The sequence below is a fragment of the Lissotriton helveticus genome, chromosome 10 (assembly GCF_964261635.1).
Source record: "Lissotriton helveticus chromosome 10, aLisHel1.1, whole genome shotgun sequence".
Lineage (NCBI taxonomy): Eukaryota > Metazoa > Chordata > Amphibia > Caudata > Salamandridae > Lissotriton > Lissotriton helveticus.
In genome coordinates this window covers 530,418,248-530,439,196 of record NC_136071.1, presented here as the reverse complement: position 1 = coordinate 530,439,196, position 20,949 = coordinate 530,418,248, and the positions used below count along the sequence as shown (strand labels likewise).

The 20,949-nt window shown below is 45.6% G+C and overlaps 1 protein-coding gene across 2 annotated transcripts in view; it reads left to right on the top strand.

Annotated features, from left to right (window-relative positions):
- The window catches only part of NPRL3 (NPR3 like, GATOR1 complex subunit), a 343,712-nt gene extending 322,967 nt beyond the window's left edge, over nucleotides 1-20,745 (top strand). For both annotated transcript variants that reach the window (XM_078663075.1, XM_078663074.1), the window contains one exon: nucleotides 19,753-20,745. In XM_078663075.1, the coding sequence (XP_078519201.1) occupies nucleotides 19,753-19,918 (166 nt within the window). In that variant the 3' untranslated portion in view covers nucleotides 19,919-20,745. The remainder of the gene's footprint in view (nucleotides 1-19,752) is intronic.
- The last annotated feature ends 204 nt before the right edge of the window (nucleotides 20,746-20,949 follow it).

Sequence of the window (20,949 nt, the reverse complement as noted above, 5' to 3'; positions counted from 1 at the left end):
CTGGGATAAGCTATTAACTGCCAGTCAGCAGCGCAACAGCTTTTTGTAAAGATCATGTCTCTAACCAGGCCTGTACTATCCCTTCTCAGGCCTGGGTTGACCATTTTAAGGCCATTTATAACCTAGACGAGGAGCCGGATCCAAGACCCCTGGACTGATCATCACATAACTTTCAATTTAGCAGCGGTCAGAGCTGCCATCTCCCAGTTAGCTTTAAACAAAGCTCCCGGGCCTGACGGAGTACCAGGGGACCTTTATAAATCCTGCATAGATTTGTGGGCCCCATTACTGAGACAGTATTTAAATTCTGCATCTTCCGGCCTTTTTCCACCAACCTGGTCTCAATCAATAATAGTCCCTGTTTTACAAAAGGGCAACAGGTCAGACCCTGCCTGCTTTAGGCCCATCTCCTTTATAGATTCAGAGGTGAAAATTATTGGCCGGATCTTACTAAACTGCCTCACGGAGTGGGCCGAAGAAAGAGGCTTTTTATCTGACCTTCAGTATGGGTTTTGCTTCGGCCGGGGCACAATGGAGCAATCCTTGAACCTCTGCTTATTAATTTTTAAATACACTAAGGTTAAAAAGAGGGCAATCCATCTGGCCTTCATGGACCTTAGCTCAGCCTTTGATAGTCAACCACTTTAAGCTCTGGTCCATGATGGAACAGATGGATGTTTAGCTAGTTTTAATTAATTTCTTGCGTTATATACACATGAATCTTTCAGCCAGTGTCATGTTTTGTGCCAATGGGAAATGCACTGAGCCCTGGGGAATGCACTGTACCCCTTTGAAGTGCAGCACGGGGTTTGGCAGGGTTGTATTTTAGCTCCTTTTTTATTTAATTTTTACATTAACAACATAGAGCAAGCACTGACGACTTCAGGTGTTGACATCCCTAGAGTACGAGGTTGTTGTATACCTGCCTTGCTCTATGCGGACGATACAGTTTTAATTGCCTGTACAGCTAAAGGTTTACAAAAACTTCTTACCCTTTTTTATTCATTTTATTAATAGTCTTGACTTGTCAACAAACTTTTCAAAGTCACATGTTATGAAGTTTGGTCCATCAAATACGAAAACTATGAAATACGTAATAGATGGTGTTGGAACTGGCCCTTCTTGCGGGGTCATCCCCAAACTTTTTGCTTCTCCCTCCCCTATTTTTCCTGACCCGTGGCTGTTGGCAATAGGACTCTGCGCACTTTACCACTGCTGATCAGTGCTAAAGTGCATATGCTCTCTGTGTAAATTGTTATTGTAATTGAATATACATGATTGGCATATTTGTATCACCATGAAGTCCCTAGTAAAGTGCACTGGGTGTGCCAGGGCTGGTGATGACAAATGCTACTAGTGGGCCTGCAGCACTGATTGTGCCACCCACATGAGTAGCCCTAAAATGGTGTCTCAGGCCTGCCACCGCAGTGTCTGTGTGCAGTCTGAACTGCCATGTCCTCTTGGTCAGTGTCCCCACTGACCAGGCCTAACCTTTCCCTTTTTGTGCACATTGGTCACCCCTATGGAAGGCCCAAGGTACCCCCCTGGGCAGGGTGCAGTGCATGTGAAAGGTAGAGCATGTACTGGTGCAGGTGACATGCTCTGGTAGTGAATTACAGCCATTTTGGTTTTTCACTATTGTAAGGCTATCTTGCTCCATAGATTAACATGGGGGATGCTGGCTACAGTGGCTACCAGCATTTCTTCCCATAGGAACAAGATAAGAAATAAGAGTCTAGTATCCCTGAACTCAGAATTTAATAACACATATTTTAGGAAAGGTTGTTTTTAAATCCTGTGTTTGAGAATAGCACTTTTAGAAAGTTGCTGTTCTCTTGTCTGACCCTTCTGTGTGCCTTGGCCTGTTTGTGTATTGACTGTCTGGTTTGAGACTGACAGGGGCTGGGGATTCCCCATGAGGCTGGCTGAGTCAGCCCTAGGCTGAATGACTGCATTTGCAACTTAAGTGGTGGGAGGGGATAGCCCCTGGGCCTGAATAGGGCTGTGCCTGCCTTCCACAATGCTGGCTCCACCTCCTGCTGGGCGGCTGACGACCCTGCCCCTCACTCTGAAAGGAAAGGAAAAGCCAGAAAAACAAAGTGCTCAAGAAAAACCCATAACTGGTTCAGACCGGGCTCAGGGCCCACTTGCACAAAGAGAACAAAGACTTTTAGGGGTATAAGTACAGGACCCCTGACAACAGAAAATTAGACCATCCTGGAATCAAGAAGGAACCTCTGCCAAGGAGAAAGCTGAAACTGAAGAAGGAAGATTGTCCAGCTGTTGCTCTGCTGGATTGCCCTGCTGTTGCTTTGCTGCCAACGAGAGAGGAAGGACTTTGCTTTGTGCTGTGTCCCCTTGCTTGAAGGAATCTCCAAGGGCCTGAGAAGAGCTGGCTCCCTGTTATGAAGTCCCAGGTTCAAAAGGACTTCACCCCCAGCTTCCCCTGAGCTCTACTGAGAGAGTTCTGTCCTTCCTGGAGTTCTTGGCCCCTGGAGTTCTTGGCCCCTGTGTGGTGCCTCTGGAAGTTGTACCTGTGTTGGGAAGCTGGAAACTAAGCTTGAGAGACTTTGCTACAGAAAAGTTATTGCTTCGCTCGCTGCAGAGCGCATCCCCAACAGTGCGAGGAAATTCCTGCCGCTACGAAGGTCGAGATCGTCGCAGCGCCTGTTGCCGCTGTCAGAGCCGTCGCATTCTTCGCTTGCGGGACGCACCCGATCGGTGCGGGAAATCTAACATCGCTGCGAGTGTCGTCGCAGAGCCTGTCGTCGCTGGGTGAGATCGCCGCACCACCTGCTTGCGAACCGCATCACGTCGCTGCGAGAGTCATCGCCGAAGTCAACGCATCGAGGAGCTGCGAGAGAGAAGATCACCGCTGGTCTGCGCATCGTCACCCCGGAGATCGCCGCACCTCCAAAGATTATTGCATCGTGCCTTTGCGATAACAAACTTCCTACGGAACCTACGCACCGGAATCCATACAACTGGCCTTCCTCCCCATACATACCGGATTCGTCGCAACACACCCACTGCTGCAGCGGGGCTGTTGCAAACGCCTCCCCAGGGTCTCAGGAGCAACGCATCGCTTGTTTTCCACCGCACCAGCTTCTGCTTTTGGAACTTTGTCGTAACTAAAGGTACTGTTGGCTAAACGTGACGCAACTGTGAACTTTTCACGCATCTGTGGATTATTTTATCGCAACCTTAAGAACTCTATCGCAACCATTTTCTTGAACTGTGTATGTTGGATTTTTGTCGTTTTGGTCTTGTGTAGTTTAGATTAAATACCTTTATTTTTCTAAACTGTTGTGGAGTCAGTTTGTGGTGTTTTCACTGTGTTACTGTGAGTGTTGGTACAAATATTTTACACATTGCCTCTGGTTAGCCTAGACTGCTCGTGCCAAGCTACCTAGAGGGTGAGCAGGGGTTATCTCAGAGGGTTTCCTCCTTATCCTGACTAGAAGCATCGGTCCCTATTTGGACAGTGGTACCTACCCCTGCCAACTAGAGACCCCCATTTCTAACAGATGGACAACACATCAGCCGGGTAGACAAGTTTAGATACTTGGGGATCCAACTGAATTCTGAGTTTAATTGGCACTCACTTATAGATCAGAATGTTTTGTCTTTCAATAGAGCGATATTCAACATTGGAGATTTTTCACACCGGCTTGTGCGCACTCAAATTCAATCGGTCCTTGAAATTTACAGGGCTAATTGTATCCCACTAGAGTGTTTTTTTCAGTGGAATATGGGAATATGGCCAGGTTGCTCCACGTCAAGTCGCCGAAAATACATTTTTAAGGAGCCTCTTGAGAGTTTCTCAAAATGTATCTTATGAAATTGTCCACGCAGAAGTAGGTTTAGATTTTTTAATTGACCAGCTCCGCCTTTGCCCTTTAAAACTTTGGAATTCAATTTGGTTAAAAGAGGAACTCTGTTTTAGTAGCTTAGTTTTGCAGGATTGCTTAAAACTAGAAAAATCCTCTCCGATTCTGTGGCTGGCATGTGTGGCGTGTAATTTGCGGGACTTAGGGAGGCCAGACACGTTGGTTAACCCTTCTGACATAACTCGTACTGATGGCAAATGGTTCGTAATTGCCTTTACTAACAAGTTGGCATCAGAATGCGAGGACACTGCACCAATTAAACACTCTATAGGACACGCAATTACTAAAAACAGTCAGCAATATTGAATCTTATCTGAACTGGAATATGTATTGCCATCAACGCCGCTTGCTGACTCATTTCAGGCTTAATTATTTCCCCGTCTAGTCCTTTTTAATCATAGTTGTTTTACGTACTCGGATTTGCCCCTTTACAATTGCAACAATTCATCAATTAATGATACATTTCATGTTGTTATGCTCTGCCCAAAATATAATAATCTGTGACATAAATTCATACGTCCAATTTTAACACCTTTGAATTTTACCCAAGTCAGGCAAGCCTTATTGTTTTTACAGCTGCTAAACTCTCCCTCTATTTGTTTTTCTCTTGTACGCCTTTTGACAGGGATTTTAAAACAAGAATGATTTTGGTACTGAACATCAGTATGTTGTTTTAAACGATCTGACTTTTATGATTTTATTTGTAAAATTATTTAAAGATTATGAATTGAATTGATTGACTACATTTATGAAAAAGATTTTGGGCTGTGTTTGTGTTTTCTCAATGTCCACATCTTTTATCTCTCTGAACACCAGTCAGTCTGCCAATGGGCGCAGCTTTTTTGCCACCTACCTACTTTGTATCTATACACTTGACTGTTAAACAGAGAAAATCTGAGCGCACAGCTAGCCCATTTTACATGTTATGTTTGTTTTTTTGTTTAGTGAATTACAGTAGTACTTATTACTTTGAAAATAGGTGGTCCCCTTTTCAGAGCAAGAGAACTTGTAGGTGTCCGTCTAAACACATCCAAACTGTATTGCTTACTAATACAAAGCCAAGCCAATCAAACGATAGCACGGGCTGCGATAAAATATAAGGTCATTTTAACAGGGGGTGTGTGGCTAAGGCTAGAGCAGAATTTGAAAATTCAGAGAGATAAACAGCCAAAAAGCACTGGACACACCTCAGGCCGTCAGAATTCGTCTCAGGAGGTTTTATACATGATTGATCTTCTTGGCCACAAATAGTCCATGATTTGTTATACAAATTTCCTCCTCTATATTGAAAGGAAGTAGAAAGTCACTGCAGACTCAGCTTCTTAAAAGGTTCTGATGTGTTGCTAACGACTTTTTATTAGCTGTGGGTATAGTGGTGAATACCTCGTGAAAGAAAATGAGGCGTCTCTGCAGTAACCAGTGTGCGATCAAAGATACCTTACCTTATTAGAACTTTTTTATCTTTGATCCTGGATTGTCTGCCAAGGAAAACTGACAGTTCATTGCTTCTTTATGTGAGGTTGTGATGCTGTCTAGCCTTTTAAATGACTTGGTACACCAGTTTGTCTTTGGTCATGTATTACACCTTAGTTGGACCACAATTTAGTGTTGGCACTGTTGACCGGCTCACCACACGAACATTTTCACAGGTCTGACTTAAAGTATTCTTCTCCGAAGACTGGTTGGTGACAACATCCATCTAAGGCAGTGTAGCCTTGACTCCAGGAAAGCGCTCAGTCATATGTCCTGATGTGATCCTCGGTTAACAGACAGCTATTTGTCTCCTTCCAAGGGCGTCACTGATGCTAAGCAGTTGCTTTCAAGATGACAGTGTTAGGCACCAGGGAGTGCTGTGAACCAGCCAGCTGGACTCTGCATCAGGAAATGATAGCACATTCTACTGGGGGTGGGGTGGCCTCTGTTGCATTTTTGAAGAGGGTGCCTCTGTTGGAATTTTGCAAAGCAGCCACTTAGACTTGCTCCATACATTTGCAAAACAATATTGCCTACACAGATGTGATGTGTAAGCAGTTCACCCTGCTTTGCATGTTTCCCATTGTTTTTTGCTTACTTGGTTTTGGTTGTGGTTTGACTTCTAGGCAGGTGGCAAAGAGAGGTACCAAATATGCATAAGCACACTATTTCAGCTAAGCTTTAAAAGCAGACAGCCTGGTTACTAATATTATAGTTATTACAATGAAAATGAATACAAGGTGTCTCCCCCATAAACATATAAACTGTTAAATAATCAGACAGGCAAAACAGCTCAACCTTGAGCCTCCTTTTCTAACCCTGCAGGTTACTGCTGATGAGATTCAGCATATGTAGAGGATTGTAGTAAGTTCTACAAGAGGAGACTGAATTAACAAATGGATTTGAAACAGTTTACTGTTTGAGGTATTTGAAAACCTGTTTACATTATATTCCAACTCAGGCTAGGCCAGAGGGCATTCTCATTTCTTTCTGCAAGAGAGTACTTAAATAAGCAGTTCAACTTCTTCAAGTGGAATATTTTGCCTGTCACAGGCAGAATAGCTTCCGTTTAAGGAAAAACACTTCAAACGCAACTGTTCAACTGCTATCTATGCCACTAATTATATGCCTTTGACTTTGGCCTCCCCTTGGCTTCTGGCTACTAAACCGTCTCCTCCTTCTCTCCATCATGCATTGCACACAACCCACCATTACGAACACTATTTGAGTGGTTGTGTTTCTTTCTACTCCCCCTACCCTATTTTTTATGAGCCACATTAGATAGGTAGTTTTTCTTAATTTTTTTAGTGCATGTTAAGACAGCCTCAATTAGGTTCTTCTTTCATTCTAAGGATACCCTGCCGACCCATCTTTGTATTTCATAGAACTGAAAGCTGGCCTCAATTGAAGGCTCGCTTGCCTTCCTGAAAGTCCTGATTTTATTTCTTTATGAAATGAAGTTTGGGTGGCAAGGAAGCCTCCATTATAGTTTTTTTTGTTGCAGATTTATAAAGCGCAAACTCGACTCGAAGGTATTGGAGCGCTTTACATGAGCACTGGTTACTTTACACAAGGACACATTCATTTTTTTGGTAGGCACGAGGAGATTAAGTGGTTTCCCCAGAATCACAGGATGTGGAGTCGACACCGAGGCTCGAACCTTGGTTTTCTAGCTCCAAAGTCGGCAGTCTAACTGTCAGACTACATCCTCTCCCCTATGTCATAGAAACAACAGTAAGACTGTAAGGAAGGCTCCCTATGTTTCACACATAATAAAACGAGCATTTGCAATGCAATAGGTCTTGCATTAGGAAAGTTTGAGCTATTGGTATTGTAAATGACACATTTTTTTATTTATGTGTTGGTTTTGAAAATAGCTAAATTAATAGCATTGTCATTTACAATGCCAATACTTTTTACTTTTGCAAATGTGACACCTATAGCATTTGTAATGCAACATGTTTTGTATTTACGTGACTTAGATGTATTGATATTACAATTAACAATGGCTTTTATTTTTTTAAATAATTAATACTTAAATAAAAGTTATTGTAATTTATAATGGCAATAGATTAAACTTTTGTAAATAACTTTTGTGAAGATTATGTTCAGTGTATTTTATTGTGACGAAAATCCAAGAACAGAAGTGAAACATTAACATCTTTTTGTGACATTTGTAATAAAAGCTTGAAATATTGAGAGAACATATTTGAACCAGTTGTTGTTAAATGGTTGCACAGATTGATGCTGTGGTGGCGCTGAGTGATGTTGTGGTGGCGACAAGTGATGCTGTGGCGTTCAGTGTTGCTGTGGTAGCTCATAGTGATGTTATGGTGCCCCTGAGTGATGCTGTGGTGCCCCTGAGTGATGCTGTCGTGGTGCGATAGACAGATAGAGGGAGGGCGATAGATAGATAGATAGAGGGAGGGCGGTAGATAGAGGGAGGGCGGTAGATAGAGGGAGGGCAATAGATAAAATGAGGGGTATAGATAGACAGATAGAGTGAGGACGATAGACAGATAGATAGAATGAGGGCGATAGATAGAGTGAGGGGATAGATAGACAGATAGAGTGAGGGCGATAGATAGAGTGAGGGAGATAGATAGATAGATTGATAGAGTGAGGGTGATAGATAGATAGATAGATAGATAGACAGATAGATAGATAGATAGAGTGAGGGCAATAGATAGATAGATAGAGTGAGGGTGATAGATAGATAGAGTGAGGGCGATAGATAGATAGAGGGCAATAGATAGATAGATTGAGGGCAATAGATATATAGAGTGAGGGCGATAGATAGATAGAGTGAGGGCGATAGATAGATAGATAGAGGGCAATAGATAGATAGATTGAGGGCAATAGATATATAGAGTGAGGGCGATAGATAGATAGAGTGAGGGCGATAGATAGATAGAGGGCGATAGATAGAGGGCGATAGATAGATAGAGGGCGATAGATAGATAGATAGATGCAGATAGATAGATAGAGTGAGGGCGACAGATAGATAGATAGAGTGAGGGTGATAGATAGAGTGAGGGCGACGGATAGATAGATAGATAGATAGATAGATAGATAGATAGATAGATAGATAGATAGATAGAGTGAGGGCCACAGATAGATAGAGTGAGGGCGATAGATAGATTTGTGTGTGTGGTTGTGTGTGTGGTTGTATGTGTGTGTGGTTGTGTGTGCGGTTGTGTGCGGTTGGGTGGTTGGGTGTGGCTGTGTGTGTGGCTGTGTGTGTGTGGTTGTGTGTGTGGTTGGGTGTGTGTGTGTGGTTGGGTGGGTGGTTGTGTGTTTGGTTGTGTGGGGTTGTGTGTGGTTGTGTGTGTGGTTGTGTGTGTGTGGTTGTGTGTCTGGGTGTGGTTGTGTGTGTGGTTGTGTGTCTGGGTGTGGTTGTGTGTGTTGTGTGGTTGTGTGTCTGGATGTGGTTGTATGTGTGGTTGTGTGTGTGATTGTGTGTGGTTGTATGTGTGGTTGTGTGTGTGTGCTGTGTGTGTGGTTGTGTGAGAGATTGTGTGTGTGGTGTGGATGTGTGTGTTTGTGTGGTTGTGTGTGTGGTTGTATGTGTGTGTGCATGGTTGTATTTGTGTGTGTGTGTGCGGTTAGAGAAGGATGTATGTGGAAGAGAGCAGCAGATCAGCACAGCAGAAGAGAACAGGGAGTTAAAGAAGGAGGCAGGTGGAAGAGAGCAGCAGATCAGCACAGGAGAAGAGAACAGGGAGTTAGAGAAAGAGGTGGGTGGAAGAGAACAACAGATCAGCACGGGAGAAGAAAACAGGGAGTTAGAGAAGGAGGCGGTGGCAGGGAACAGCAGATCAGCACAGGAGAAGAGAACAGGGAGTTGGAGAAGGGGGCGGGTGGAAGAGAGCAGCAGATCAGCATGGTAGAACAGAACAGGGAGTTAAAGAAGGAGGCAGGTGTAAGAGAGCAGCAGATCAGCACAGGAGAAGAGAAGAGAACAGGGAGTTAAAGAAGGAGGTGGAGTGGAAGAGAGCAGCAGATCAGCACAGGAGAAGAGAACAGGGAGTAAAAGAAGGAGGTGGGGTGGAAGAGAGCAGCAGATCAGCACAGGAGAAGAGAACAGGGAGTTAGAGAAGGAGGTGGGTGGAAGAGAGAAGCAGATCAGCACAGCAGAAGAGAACAGGGAGTTAAAGAAGGAGGTGGAGTGGAAGAGTGCAGCAGATTAGCACAGGAGAAGAGAACAGGGAGTTAGAGAAGGAGGCGAGGTGGAAGAGAGCAGCAGATCAGCAGAAGAGAACAGGGAGTTAAAGAAGGAGGCGGGTGGAAGAGAGCAGCAGATCAGCGGAGGGAGAAAAGAAGAGAACAGGGAGTTAGAGAAGGAGGTGGTGGAAGAGAGCAGCAGATCAGCACAGCAGAAGAGAACAGGGAGTTAAAGAAGGAGGTGGGGTGGAAGAAAGCAGCAGATTGGCACAGGAGAAGAGAACAGGGAGTTACAGAAGGAGGTGGGGTGGAAGAGAGCAGCAGAACAGCACGGGAGAAGAGAACATGGTGGTAGAGAAGGAGGCGGGTGGAAGAGAGCAGCATAACAGCACAGCAGAAGAGAACATGGAGTTAAAGAAGGAGTCGGGTGGAAGAGAGCAGCAGATCAGCACAGGAGAATAGAGCAAGGAGTTAAAGAAGGAGGTGGGGTGGAAGAGAGCAGCAGATCGGCACAGGAGAAGACTACAGGGAGTTAGAGAAAGAGGCGAGTGGAAGAGAACAGCAGATTAGCACAGGGGAAGAAAACGGAGTTAAAGAAGGAGGCAGGTGCAAGAGAGCAGCAGATCAGCACAGGAGAAGAGAAGAGAACAGGGAGTTAGAGAAGGAGGTGGGTGGAATAGAGGAGCAGATCAGCACAGCAGAAGAGAACAGGGAGTTAAAGAAGTAGGTGGGGTGGAAGAGAGCAGCAGTTCAGCACAAGAGAAGAGAACAGGGAGTTAGAGAAGGAGGTGGGTGGAATAGAGGAGCAGATCAGCACAGCAGAAGAGAACAGGGAGTTAAAGAAGGAGGTGGGGTGGAAGAGAGCAGCAGATCAGCGCAGGAGAAAAGAACAGTGAGGGCAATAGAGTGAGGGCGATAGATAGATGGAGTGAGGGCGATAGAGTGAGGGCGATAGATGGATAGATAGAGTGAGGGCGATAGAGTGAGGGCCATAGATAGAGTGAGGGCCATAGATAGAGTGAGGGCGACATAGATAGAGTGAGGGCGACATAGATAGAGTGAGTGCGACATAGATAGAGTGAGGGCGACATAGATAGAGTGAGGGCGACATAGATGGAGTGAGGGCGACATAGATGGAGTGAGGGCGACATAGATAGAGTGAGGGCGACATAGATAGAGTGAGGGCGACATAGATAGAGTGAGGGCGACAGATAGATAGAGTGAGGGCGACAGATAGATAGAGTGAGGGAGACAGATAGATAGAGTGAGGGCGACAGATAGATAGAGTGAGGGCGACAGATAGATAGAGTGAGGGCGACAGATAGATAGAGTGAGGGCGACAGATAGATAGAGTGAGGGCGACAGATAGATAGAGTGAGGGCGACAGATAGATAGAGTGAGGGCGACAGATAGATAGAGTGAGGGAGACAGATAGATAGAGTGAGGGCGACAGATAGATAGAGTGAGGGCGACAGATAGATAGAGTGAGGGCGACAGATAGATAGAGTGAGGGCGACAGATAGATAGAGTGAGGGCGACAGATAGATAGAGTGAGGGCGACAGATAGATAGAGTGAGGGTGACAGATAGATAGAGTGAGGGCGACAGATAGAGTGACGGCGACAGATAGATAGAGTGAGGGCGACAGATAGATAGATGGATAGAGTGAGGGCGACATTGATAGAGTGAGGGCGACATAGATAGAGTGAGGGCGACATAGATAGAGTGAGGGCAACAGATAGATAGAGTGAGGGCGACAGATAGATAGAGTGAGGGCGACAGATAGATAGAGTGAGGGCGACAAATGGATAGAGTGAGGGCGACATAGATAGATGGATAGAGTGAGGGCAACAGATAGAGTGAGGGCGATAAATAGAGGACGATAGATATAGTGAGGGCGATAGAGTGAGGGCGATAGATAGATAGATTGATAGAGTGAGGGCGATCGATAATCGATAAAGTGAGGGCGATAGATAGATAGAGTGAGGGTGATAGATAGAGTGAGGGCGATAGATGGAGGACGATAGATAGAGTGAGGGCGATAGAGTGAGGGCTATAGATAGATAGATTGATAGAGTGAGGGCGATAGATAGATAATAGATAAAGTGAGGGCGATAGATAGATAGATAGAGTGAGGGTGATAGATAGAGTGAGGGCGATAGATGGAGTGAGGGCGATAGATATGTATAACGCCAGTTTTTTTTAAAAGCCACGCCCTTAATTACATTGACCACGTCACTTTGAGAGACCCCCCCCCCTCCCAGTTCATCCCAATTAAAGCCTTGCTGAAAGGAGCACCCCAACCTGCAGCCTTTATCGTATAAGCTCTGCAATAAATGTGTAAATGTATGCACGTGAGCTCAAGCAAAGCCTGCGGGTTTACAACCACCATTAGAGTTTCAGAAAGACCACAAGACCAGCTCTTTCTGTGAGAATGTAGTGCTCCGATGTTAAATGGGAGAAGCTTTGCTGATTTACTGCTGATGAGGAGGTTGCCAGGATATTGTTTGTATATTTAGCTCTGCCATGACACCACATCTTCGCCATGCATAATCATCAGTCTCTTCCAAAGAAGCTGTCAAACAAGTGGGACATCAAAGTGCTACCCTGTTTGTGAGTGTGTGTGTTTGTGAGTGTGTGTGTTTGCGAGTGTGTGTGTTTGCGAGTGCGTGTGTTTGCGAGTGCGTGTGTTTGCGAGTGCGTGTGTTTGCGAGTGCGTGTGTTTGCGAGTGCGTGTGTTTGCGAGTGCGTGTGTTTGCGAGTGCGTGTGTTTGTGAGTTTGTGTGTTTGTGAGTGCGTGTGTTTGTGAGTGCGTGTGTAGATGGAGCCCGTGATTGTCTGAAATGGAGGGGGGATGGAGAGCGATGGGTGAAAGCAGAACCAGTGCGCCGCTTTGAAGTCCCCATAAAGTCTTTCAACACGGATGCCAGCAGCGCCGAAGGATTGTTTGTTGCCTTAGTAGCCCATGAGCTTAGAATCCTCCAGGAATATGATGGATAAATAAAAATCCATCGGAAAGAACATATTGAAAGTGTCTTTCGGTTACCAGTGTATATTAGTGTTTAATAACGAGCGGGGGAAGTGGGAAATGAACCTCTCGTATCGTCCTGTGGTTTGGCCCGACTCTTTAATTAATGGCCAGTTGTGTCAACATTGCAACAGGCGTGGCTTTCATCTGGCGCCAAGGGTCGCAAGCGTTGATTCTTGAGAGGGGAATGAGGCCTTGTCAATTGCTCCCCTCCACTGCCATCCTTGTTGGGCAAAGGGAGGGGCGGAAGGCTGCAGCCAGAGGCCACCATCCTCGCAAACACACAGTCGTGCAAGAAAGAGCCGCTATCCCCACTAAAAGCCAAATGAATGTTGTGCCAAATGAATGCTGTGTAATCGTGCCATAGACGTGCAGTCAAATGCGCTCGCCACTCTCTTTGAAAGCGTTTATAGAGGAACACTCTATTAAGTAATGAGCTTTGCAAACTTAAAAAGTATGTATTTAACAAATGCGTTCTTTCAGTATGTATTGAATTTAATGCCTCTTTTGAAAGGGTTGTGTTCATAAAACAGTACATTGTGTCGATGTTGGAAGCATGACCTGCAGAGTCAGCCATGCTTCGATGTAAAGTTCCCATGCAGGTTAGAAGTACATATGCGGTTGGGGCGCGCAGCCTACTGACCTATCTTGGCAGCCAGTTTAAGACGGGGCACTTTAAAAGCGGAGAGATGTGAGTGGATCAGCCATCTTACTGCCCCAGTAAATATTGTCTGGACACCACCAACGGCACCGAAGCTGAGGGGGGGGGGGGGGGGAGATGGGGGGGTTGGACACGATGGAAAGCCTGGCAGGGAAGGGCCAGTTTTGGGGGTTTTTCTCAGTCTGATGTGACATTGTTTATCACACACCGAGGCTGAGGGGTAGGGACGCGATGGAAAGCCCGGCAGGGAAGAGACAGTTTTCATCAGTCTGATGTGACATTGTTTAGCAAGGCTCCGTGAGAGCATTTTACTGAAATAAAACTAATTACGGTCATGGAAGCGGGGAAAAAGACACAGAGATGAAGATGGAAGAGAGAGCTGGCAAAAGAGAAATAAATAAATATAGGTAGAGCGAAAGAAATCGAGAGAGAAAAGCAAATGAAGACGGAAGAGAGAGAGAGATGGAGAGAGAGAGCGGGAGAGAGAGGATGGCAGGAGAAGAAGGCGAAAAATATGTATTTAACGAATGCGTTCTTTCAGTATGTATTGATTTTAATGCCTATTTTGAAAGGGTTGTGTTCATAAAATAGTACATTGTGGCGACATTGGAAGCATGACCTGCAGAGTCAGCCATGCTTCGATGTAAAGTTCACCTGCAGGTTAGAAGTACGTATCCGGATGGGGCGCGCAGCCCACTGAGCTATCTTGGCAGCCAGTTTAAGACGGGGCACTTTAAAAGCGGAGAGATGTGAGTGGATCAGCCGTCTTACTGCCCCAGTAAGTATTGTCTGGACACCACCAACGATACCGAGGCTGGGGGGGGGGGTTTGGGATGGAGGACACGATGGAAAGCCTGGCAGGGAAGAGACAGTTTTGTTTTTTCTTAGTCTGATGTGACATTGTTTATCACACGCCGAGGCTGAGGGGGGGACGCGGTGGAAAGCCCGGCAGGGAAGAGCCAGTTTTCATCAGTCTGATGCGACATTGTTTATCAGGGCTCCGTGAGAGCATTTTACTGAAATAAAACTAATTACGGTCATGGAAGCGGGAAAAAAGACACAGAGATGAAGACGGAAGAGAAAGCTGGCAAAAGAGAAATAAACAAATATAGGTAGACGAAAGAAATCGAGAGAGAAATGCAAATGAAGACAGAAGAGAGAGAGGGATGAGAGAGAGAACGGGAGAAAGATGATGGCAGGAGAAGAAGGTGGGAGAGAGCGTGGTAGACAGAGTGAGGTGAATACGGAAAGAAGGAAGACAGAAGAGTCGAGGTGAGAAACAGAACAGCAACAAGCTCTCGGCATTGCTGTGGCGGATCAGTCTGATGTGACATTGTTTATCACACGCCGAGGCTGAGGGGTAGGGACGCGATGGAAAGCCCGGCAGGGAAGAGACAGTTTTCATCAGTCTGATGTGACATTGTTTATCAAGGCTCCTTGAGAGCATTTTACTGAAATACAACTAATTACGGTCATGGAAGCGGGGAAAAAGACACGGAGATGAAGACGGAAGAGAGAGCTGGCAAAAGAGAAATAAATAAATATAGGTAGAGCGAAAGAAATCGAGAGGGAAAAGCAAATGAAGACGGAAGAGAGAGAGGGATGGAGAGAGCGAGCGGGAGAGAGATAATGGCAGAAGAAGGCGGGAGAGAGCGCGGTAGACAGAGTGAGGTGAATACGGAAAGAAGGAAGAAAGAAGAGTCAAGGTGAGAAACAGAACAGCAACAAGCTCTCGGCATTGCTGTGGCGAGGGAGCGGCAGCCTTTGAAGTCTGATGCCGAGGCACAGACAAATGGTGGTGCGCGATGTGCACGCGGGGGGACGGGGGACCGGCAGCCTTTGAAGTCTGATGCTGAGGCACAGACAAATGGTGGTGTGTTATGTGGCTGGCTCTGTGCACGTGCATAGCTAACATGAACTGTATGTGATCATCAGCGTTTTGGTAGACTTTTGTTTTCCGCTTACTATAATCTCGCCGTAGCAATGCGCAAGCAAATTGACTCAGGCGAGACCTAAAAACAGGACTGTATTGAAGTCAAGTTTGCTTTCAATGTAGACGGACTTTTGCTTCTTAGATTTGTCTGACTTTAATCCACTCGCTGCATGAGTGCATGCACCAGCATATCAAACCCAGACTTATTGACGTTGCTATTGCTTTTTTTTTTTAAAGAACAATTGAGACTCCTAATTAATTTGTGTCCCCGGAGTCACTAAAAGGTCTTTCAGCATTAATACACTGACCTATGTTTGCTCTGCCTTCTAGTTTTTCAGATAATGTATTAAAGTTAACTTTTGATATGGTCGCATAAAAATGACCCACGTGAGAACAAAGCACATAAAAAAAAAGACAAACATGAATCAAAATAATGTTATATACATTCGAAATGCATACTTGTCTTCTTTATGGATTTAAAATTTGTCATAGAAGCCAAAGGTCGTGGGGGCGTTGGTATGAAGATGTAGCAGAATGTAGGCATTTTATGCAGCTGGGTTATGGGTTTTTGAAATCGTGTATTTTATCAACTCGAAGTGCTGGCTTATTTTAAAATGGTAATAAGTCGTTCTTCCAAATGGGGAACATCTGTGCAAGATAAGACTCATTTTGAAGTAATTGAGATCGTAAGTTGTATAATATTTAACTGAATGTAAAATATTGTTAATAATGTAGCCCTTTCATGTCACGTAGTGGTATATTGCTTGTAAGTCTGTTTTTTTTTTTTATATATTTTCGTTGAACTGAAAGCATTGATGGAAGTTTAGTTTTGTGACCTGTTCAGTGGAAAACAGTGTTATTTGAAATCTGTTTTACAGTGTTATAGTTTTACGTACAATGCAATTAAAGAAATATTCTAAATGTTTCACCTGCAACAGGGTGCTGATAGAGCAGTCTGAACCTACCCAGGAAAGAACGGCCAAACCCCATTTTCTTTAGCGCCGCCCACAGGTTAGGCCACTCCAGAGAGTCACAACTCTTTTCTATGACTAATGATAAAAGAATCACAGGTTCCCCAATTCTCCTACTACGTTCAAGGCAGCCAAACAAGCGTCTATTTGGCATAAAGCCCGACTGGTTCGCAGTCTCCAAAGATTCCACCACCCGTAGCACACGGCATGTTAGGGCCCTCGACAGTATTTTCACCACCACATTAAGCTGGGAAATAGGGTGATAGGATGCACACAGCGCCCTCGGATCCCCTCCTTGTAAATGGGACAATCCGTGCCCGTCGCAGGTCCTCCGGCAACTCCCCTCCTGTTTTGTGCACCTTAATCGCTCCCCCAAGTGAGGCACCACCTGGGTCGTGGAGACACTTAAAGAACTCAGGTGGGAGGCCGTTCGGGCCTGGAGCACAAACCCTATGCAAATGGCTCAGAGCCTCTGCAATTTCCGAGTCAGTGATCTCAGTCACTAGACCCTCCTGGTCCTCCCACGCAAGGGTGGGAGTCAGGAGATCCGGGACGAACTCAAGCAATCGATCCCCCAATCTTGAAAATGTGTGGGCTACAGGCGACCCGCAGACGAGTTTCGATCTCCGCGCGATGGCCACCGTTCTCCACCAGGGCTCCGTCACTCGCCCTCAGGCACAGTATCCACCTCTGCCTTTCCTCACATTTAGCTAATAATGTCACGTTTCTTGGCCTTATAGCCAAATTCATACACATGCCCCTGTTTCGCACCGAAATCGGGCCTTAGTTTCCTGGTCTGCCAATGCTCTGTACACCTCACGGGCCTGTTCGATTCTGATCAACAGGTCCCGACAAAGGTAAGACCACAAAGTTCAGCCTCCCTGTGCACCAACTTCTGATCAAGGTACGAACACTCCCACTTCCACTCCCTCTCTTTCCCAACTAAATGGCTCTGAACCACAGTCTTGAAGGCCTCCCATAGCACAACCCCCTAGGATAACGACCACTTGTTCTCTTCAAAATACCTAGTAGTCTTGGTCACCAAATGTTTTCCTGTGCCCAAGTCCATTAGTTTCCATGGATACACTAGCCCCCCCCCCCCAGGTCTCCAACGCGCCACCACAATTAGGGAGTTGTCTGAGATACCTCGCTGTAGGTATTGCACATCCTTCCACCAATCGGTATGATACATTGGAACCAAAAGATAGTCCAGCTTGGAAAGCGACTGCTGAGCGTTAGCCACATATGAGAACTGCCTTGTGTCGGGATGCTGCACCCGCCACAAATCTTCTAGGCCCATGGATCCCAGGAACGTAGCTAGGTGCATGTCTACGCTAGGTGCCTGGGGGCCTGCGTTATCATATCCCAGTCTTCCTGTGCCGTCAAATTGAGATCCCACCTAAAATCGTGTGGGCATCTGGCACAGCCACCATCTATTTTCCCATTTGGGTCAAGCCTTCAGTCGGCAAGCCTGGCTGGAGGTACCATAAAACTATGGTGAGGGGGGGGCCCTTCCCAGGTACCGGAGGCAGCTGCCCTACACTTTTCCGAAGACACCCACATCCTCCCCATCTGGAATGGGACAGTATTCTGAATCAGAATCCTGACCCTCTAGAGCCACACGAGAACCCTGCATTAAACACTAGTCTATAAGGCCCTTTGTTAAAGAGCCCTAAGTGGGTCTCCTGTAACAGAACTACATCTGGGGCATGTCTGGATAGGAATTTTGTAACCACTCCCCTTTGATGCTTCTACCAAGACTATTGACATTCCAGGAGAGGCTCCACAAGCCACCAGCCTCAGAAACATGGGGGTCGGACTCCCCTAACCCATATGCCCTGCCTGTAGCTTTTCGAGACCTGCCCACCCAAAGTTTTGCCACCATAGCCGCTGTCTAGCCTTAAAACCACCCCATCCCCCACCAAGAACCACCCCTCAACCTCGTGCAATGAGTTTTTAACTACCCCCCACCCCTAAATGCTCAAAGGGTCTGTTGCCCCCCCACACACAAGTACACACTGATCCAGCTTGTCTAAGAAGTTCAGAACTTGGAAGCTAGGATGCAGACCACAGCCCCCAGAACCCAGTGTCCAACAGCACAATCAGGTCGTCAGTCATAGGAGTAAACACTGGCAGCCATCCTGCTCTGCTTTCCCCCCATGCAGGAGACTCTCCATCCGTTGTATCTTTGTCAGCCTCTTTATCAACATCCAACGCCGACCACCTGTCACCCACAGACCAGGCATCACCACCCTCGCTCTTTCCCTCTGCTTGTGCTTGTGGGGGTTGCCCCAGGCCTACATCACTTCCCTGGGTGGCGGTCTCTGGGTCGTCCAGTGCTCCTTGCCATTGCCCTCTGGGCATCCTGGCACCAGGTTCCCATTTGCCTCTTCCCAGTCCTCAGGCTTCCGCCGCCGCCCCAAAGAAATAGGAGCCCTCAACTCAGTGACACAAACCTTGACAGGGCACAAAATCGCATATTGAAGAATCAAGGACCTCAGTTGCCTCTTAACCTCAAAGTAAAACTCTCTCTGCTTCTGTACCCCTTCCAATGGCCTCTGGTCACAGGCAGCTGCCTCTGCCATTTTGAGGGCCTCCTGTAGTGCCCCTGCTCATCAGCCCTCCTTTATCTGAGCACAGAAGAGCGCCAAGCTTTCTGCAGCACTCCTGGGGTGCACAGTAAGCTCCCCAGATGGGGAAATAGCTTTGGCGCTTCCCAATGCCAACAGGGCCGCCTTCAGCAGGCCGACAGCCTTGCACCGCAGGCCCAGGCAACGCGCCCTCTCCCGTGCTGCCACACCTCCACAAGCTGCATGTCCCAGTTGCGCTGGCATCGCTCCAGCCACAGACCGCCGACAGCCTCCAATTATCACCGCCGCAGACCGTATTCTATGGCCGGCTCTCCTGCCTGCTGCTTTCTTTTCACCACAAACGCCAATCCGATCTCATCTCTCCCCTGTAGTGACCAGCTGGTCACTGTCTAGTGTTTAGAAAATAATGTGTTTCCACCAGCTACTCCTTGAGGGCTAAATTCCACACTCCGCATACACCCATCCATCACAGGTGTCACCGTTCAGTTGACCATGCTAATAAAAGTGGCCATGCTCATGTGCCCTTGGCCAGTTCTAGACCATATCACTATATGTCTGTGTCGGGAATAGCTGTGCATGAGGGCCTAGGGCCCTACTGCTTACATCCCCAGCCCTGGATAGGTTTCCCAGACAGGCAAGACAGTGCCACCAATTGCTCCTGTTTTTCGGTGCCTCCCGTCAAGTTTGGGTCCCCCAATCAAACTCCGGATTCCAGGATAAATGTCTCTTTGGGCCGCCGCCTCTGGAGCTCTACAGAGACTCTACCGGCTCTATGCGGCTTCAAGCCACACCCACACCAGTGGCGGTTGTGTTGGACACCAATACTAGATAACTGGTTTTGCCCCATGGGCTCATGTCTGTCCATTCACAAAGCTTGCAGCTGTGACTTGTCTCCTGTACACTTAGTGCAAACACATATTTCGTATACACAGTTCTGCCAGGATAGACATTCTTAATAATGGTAATAACATTAATGGTGCTGGAAGGCTTAATATCGAGAACATAGTCTGAGATTTTAATTGTGTTTTTCCTGTTCTTACAGACTTTTGCACTACTTTCGTGGACGACACCACTTGGAAGAAATCATGTATAATGAAAATATGCGCCGTTCCCAACTTCTCATGCTCTTCGACAAGTTCCGCAGTGTGCTAGTAGTGACAAACCACGAGGATCCCGTTATTTCTGTATTTCAGTCTTTGTTTAAGTGACTTTTGTACATATATTTGACAGCGTAAAATTATTCAATTTTAGCTATCAAAAAATTTGGCATATATTTTATGTTGTATATATTTTAATTTATAACAATGATTTATATTTGTGAATTATTTTATGACTCAGCAGATCTTCTCTCATACCCCTTTAAAACACATTTTCGGTCATTTAAACACTTCATATTCGGAGCAAAAAGCAAATCATGTTTTATAAACTCGAGATGCATCTGACTCGAAGAGTCCTTCGTCCATTTGTAGAAAAAAAAATTACAACAATAAAAATATAAAAGTTGTTCAATTGCATTGAAAAACGTGAGTAATGTTTTGCTTTACTAACTTATTTTTGTTAAAATATGTATGAACCACTTTGGTGATGATGAATAAATCGATCTGATATTAGGTGTGTAAACTTCTATAAGATCTTAAAAAGAAAGTGAAAAATGTAAATGTCAGCAGGCTACATCTTTTTTTTTTTAGCAATAGTCTACAACATCTTTCAAACCTGTTGACCGAGGTGTTGGGAAACTGCACCTACTACTGAATGTAATTTGCCACATTGTCACTCTGGGAATATTATAAGTGCTTTCTTGTCTTGCCTTTTCCTCAAGCCTCACATACGAGATGTTATTAGGCAAGCAACCTAAATACTAGGCAAATGGCAGTTATGAAATCTGTATAGAAGACTATAAATTGAAATATGCAGACATGCAAAGCCTGTTATGCATACCCCATTCTCTTGTAGATAATGTAATTGACTTTGTTTGATTTGAACTTCTAAAACAAAATGAAAAACATGATTAGATTAATTGTTTTGTATTTTGAAATAGTCTTTTTTCTTGTCTGTTTCCTCTTATGTGTCAATGAACAAAAGAATGAAATGAAAGTGTTGTAAAAGTTATCAAATGTTATTGTGGACAATATTCTTTATCCAGCACTTGTATTCCGAAGAATATACTTTCTACATTGAGATAGTGGTCTTCATCTAAATATCACCCAAACCACTCCGGCAGATTGATGATCCCATATGT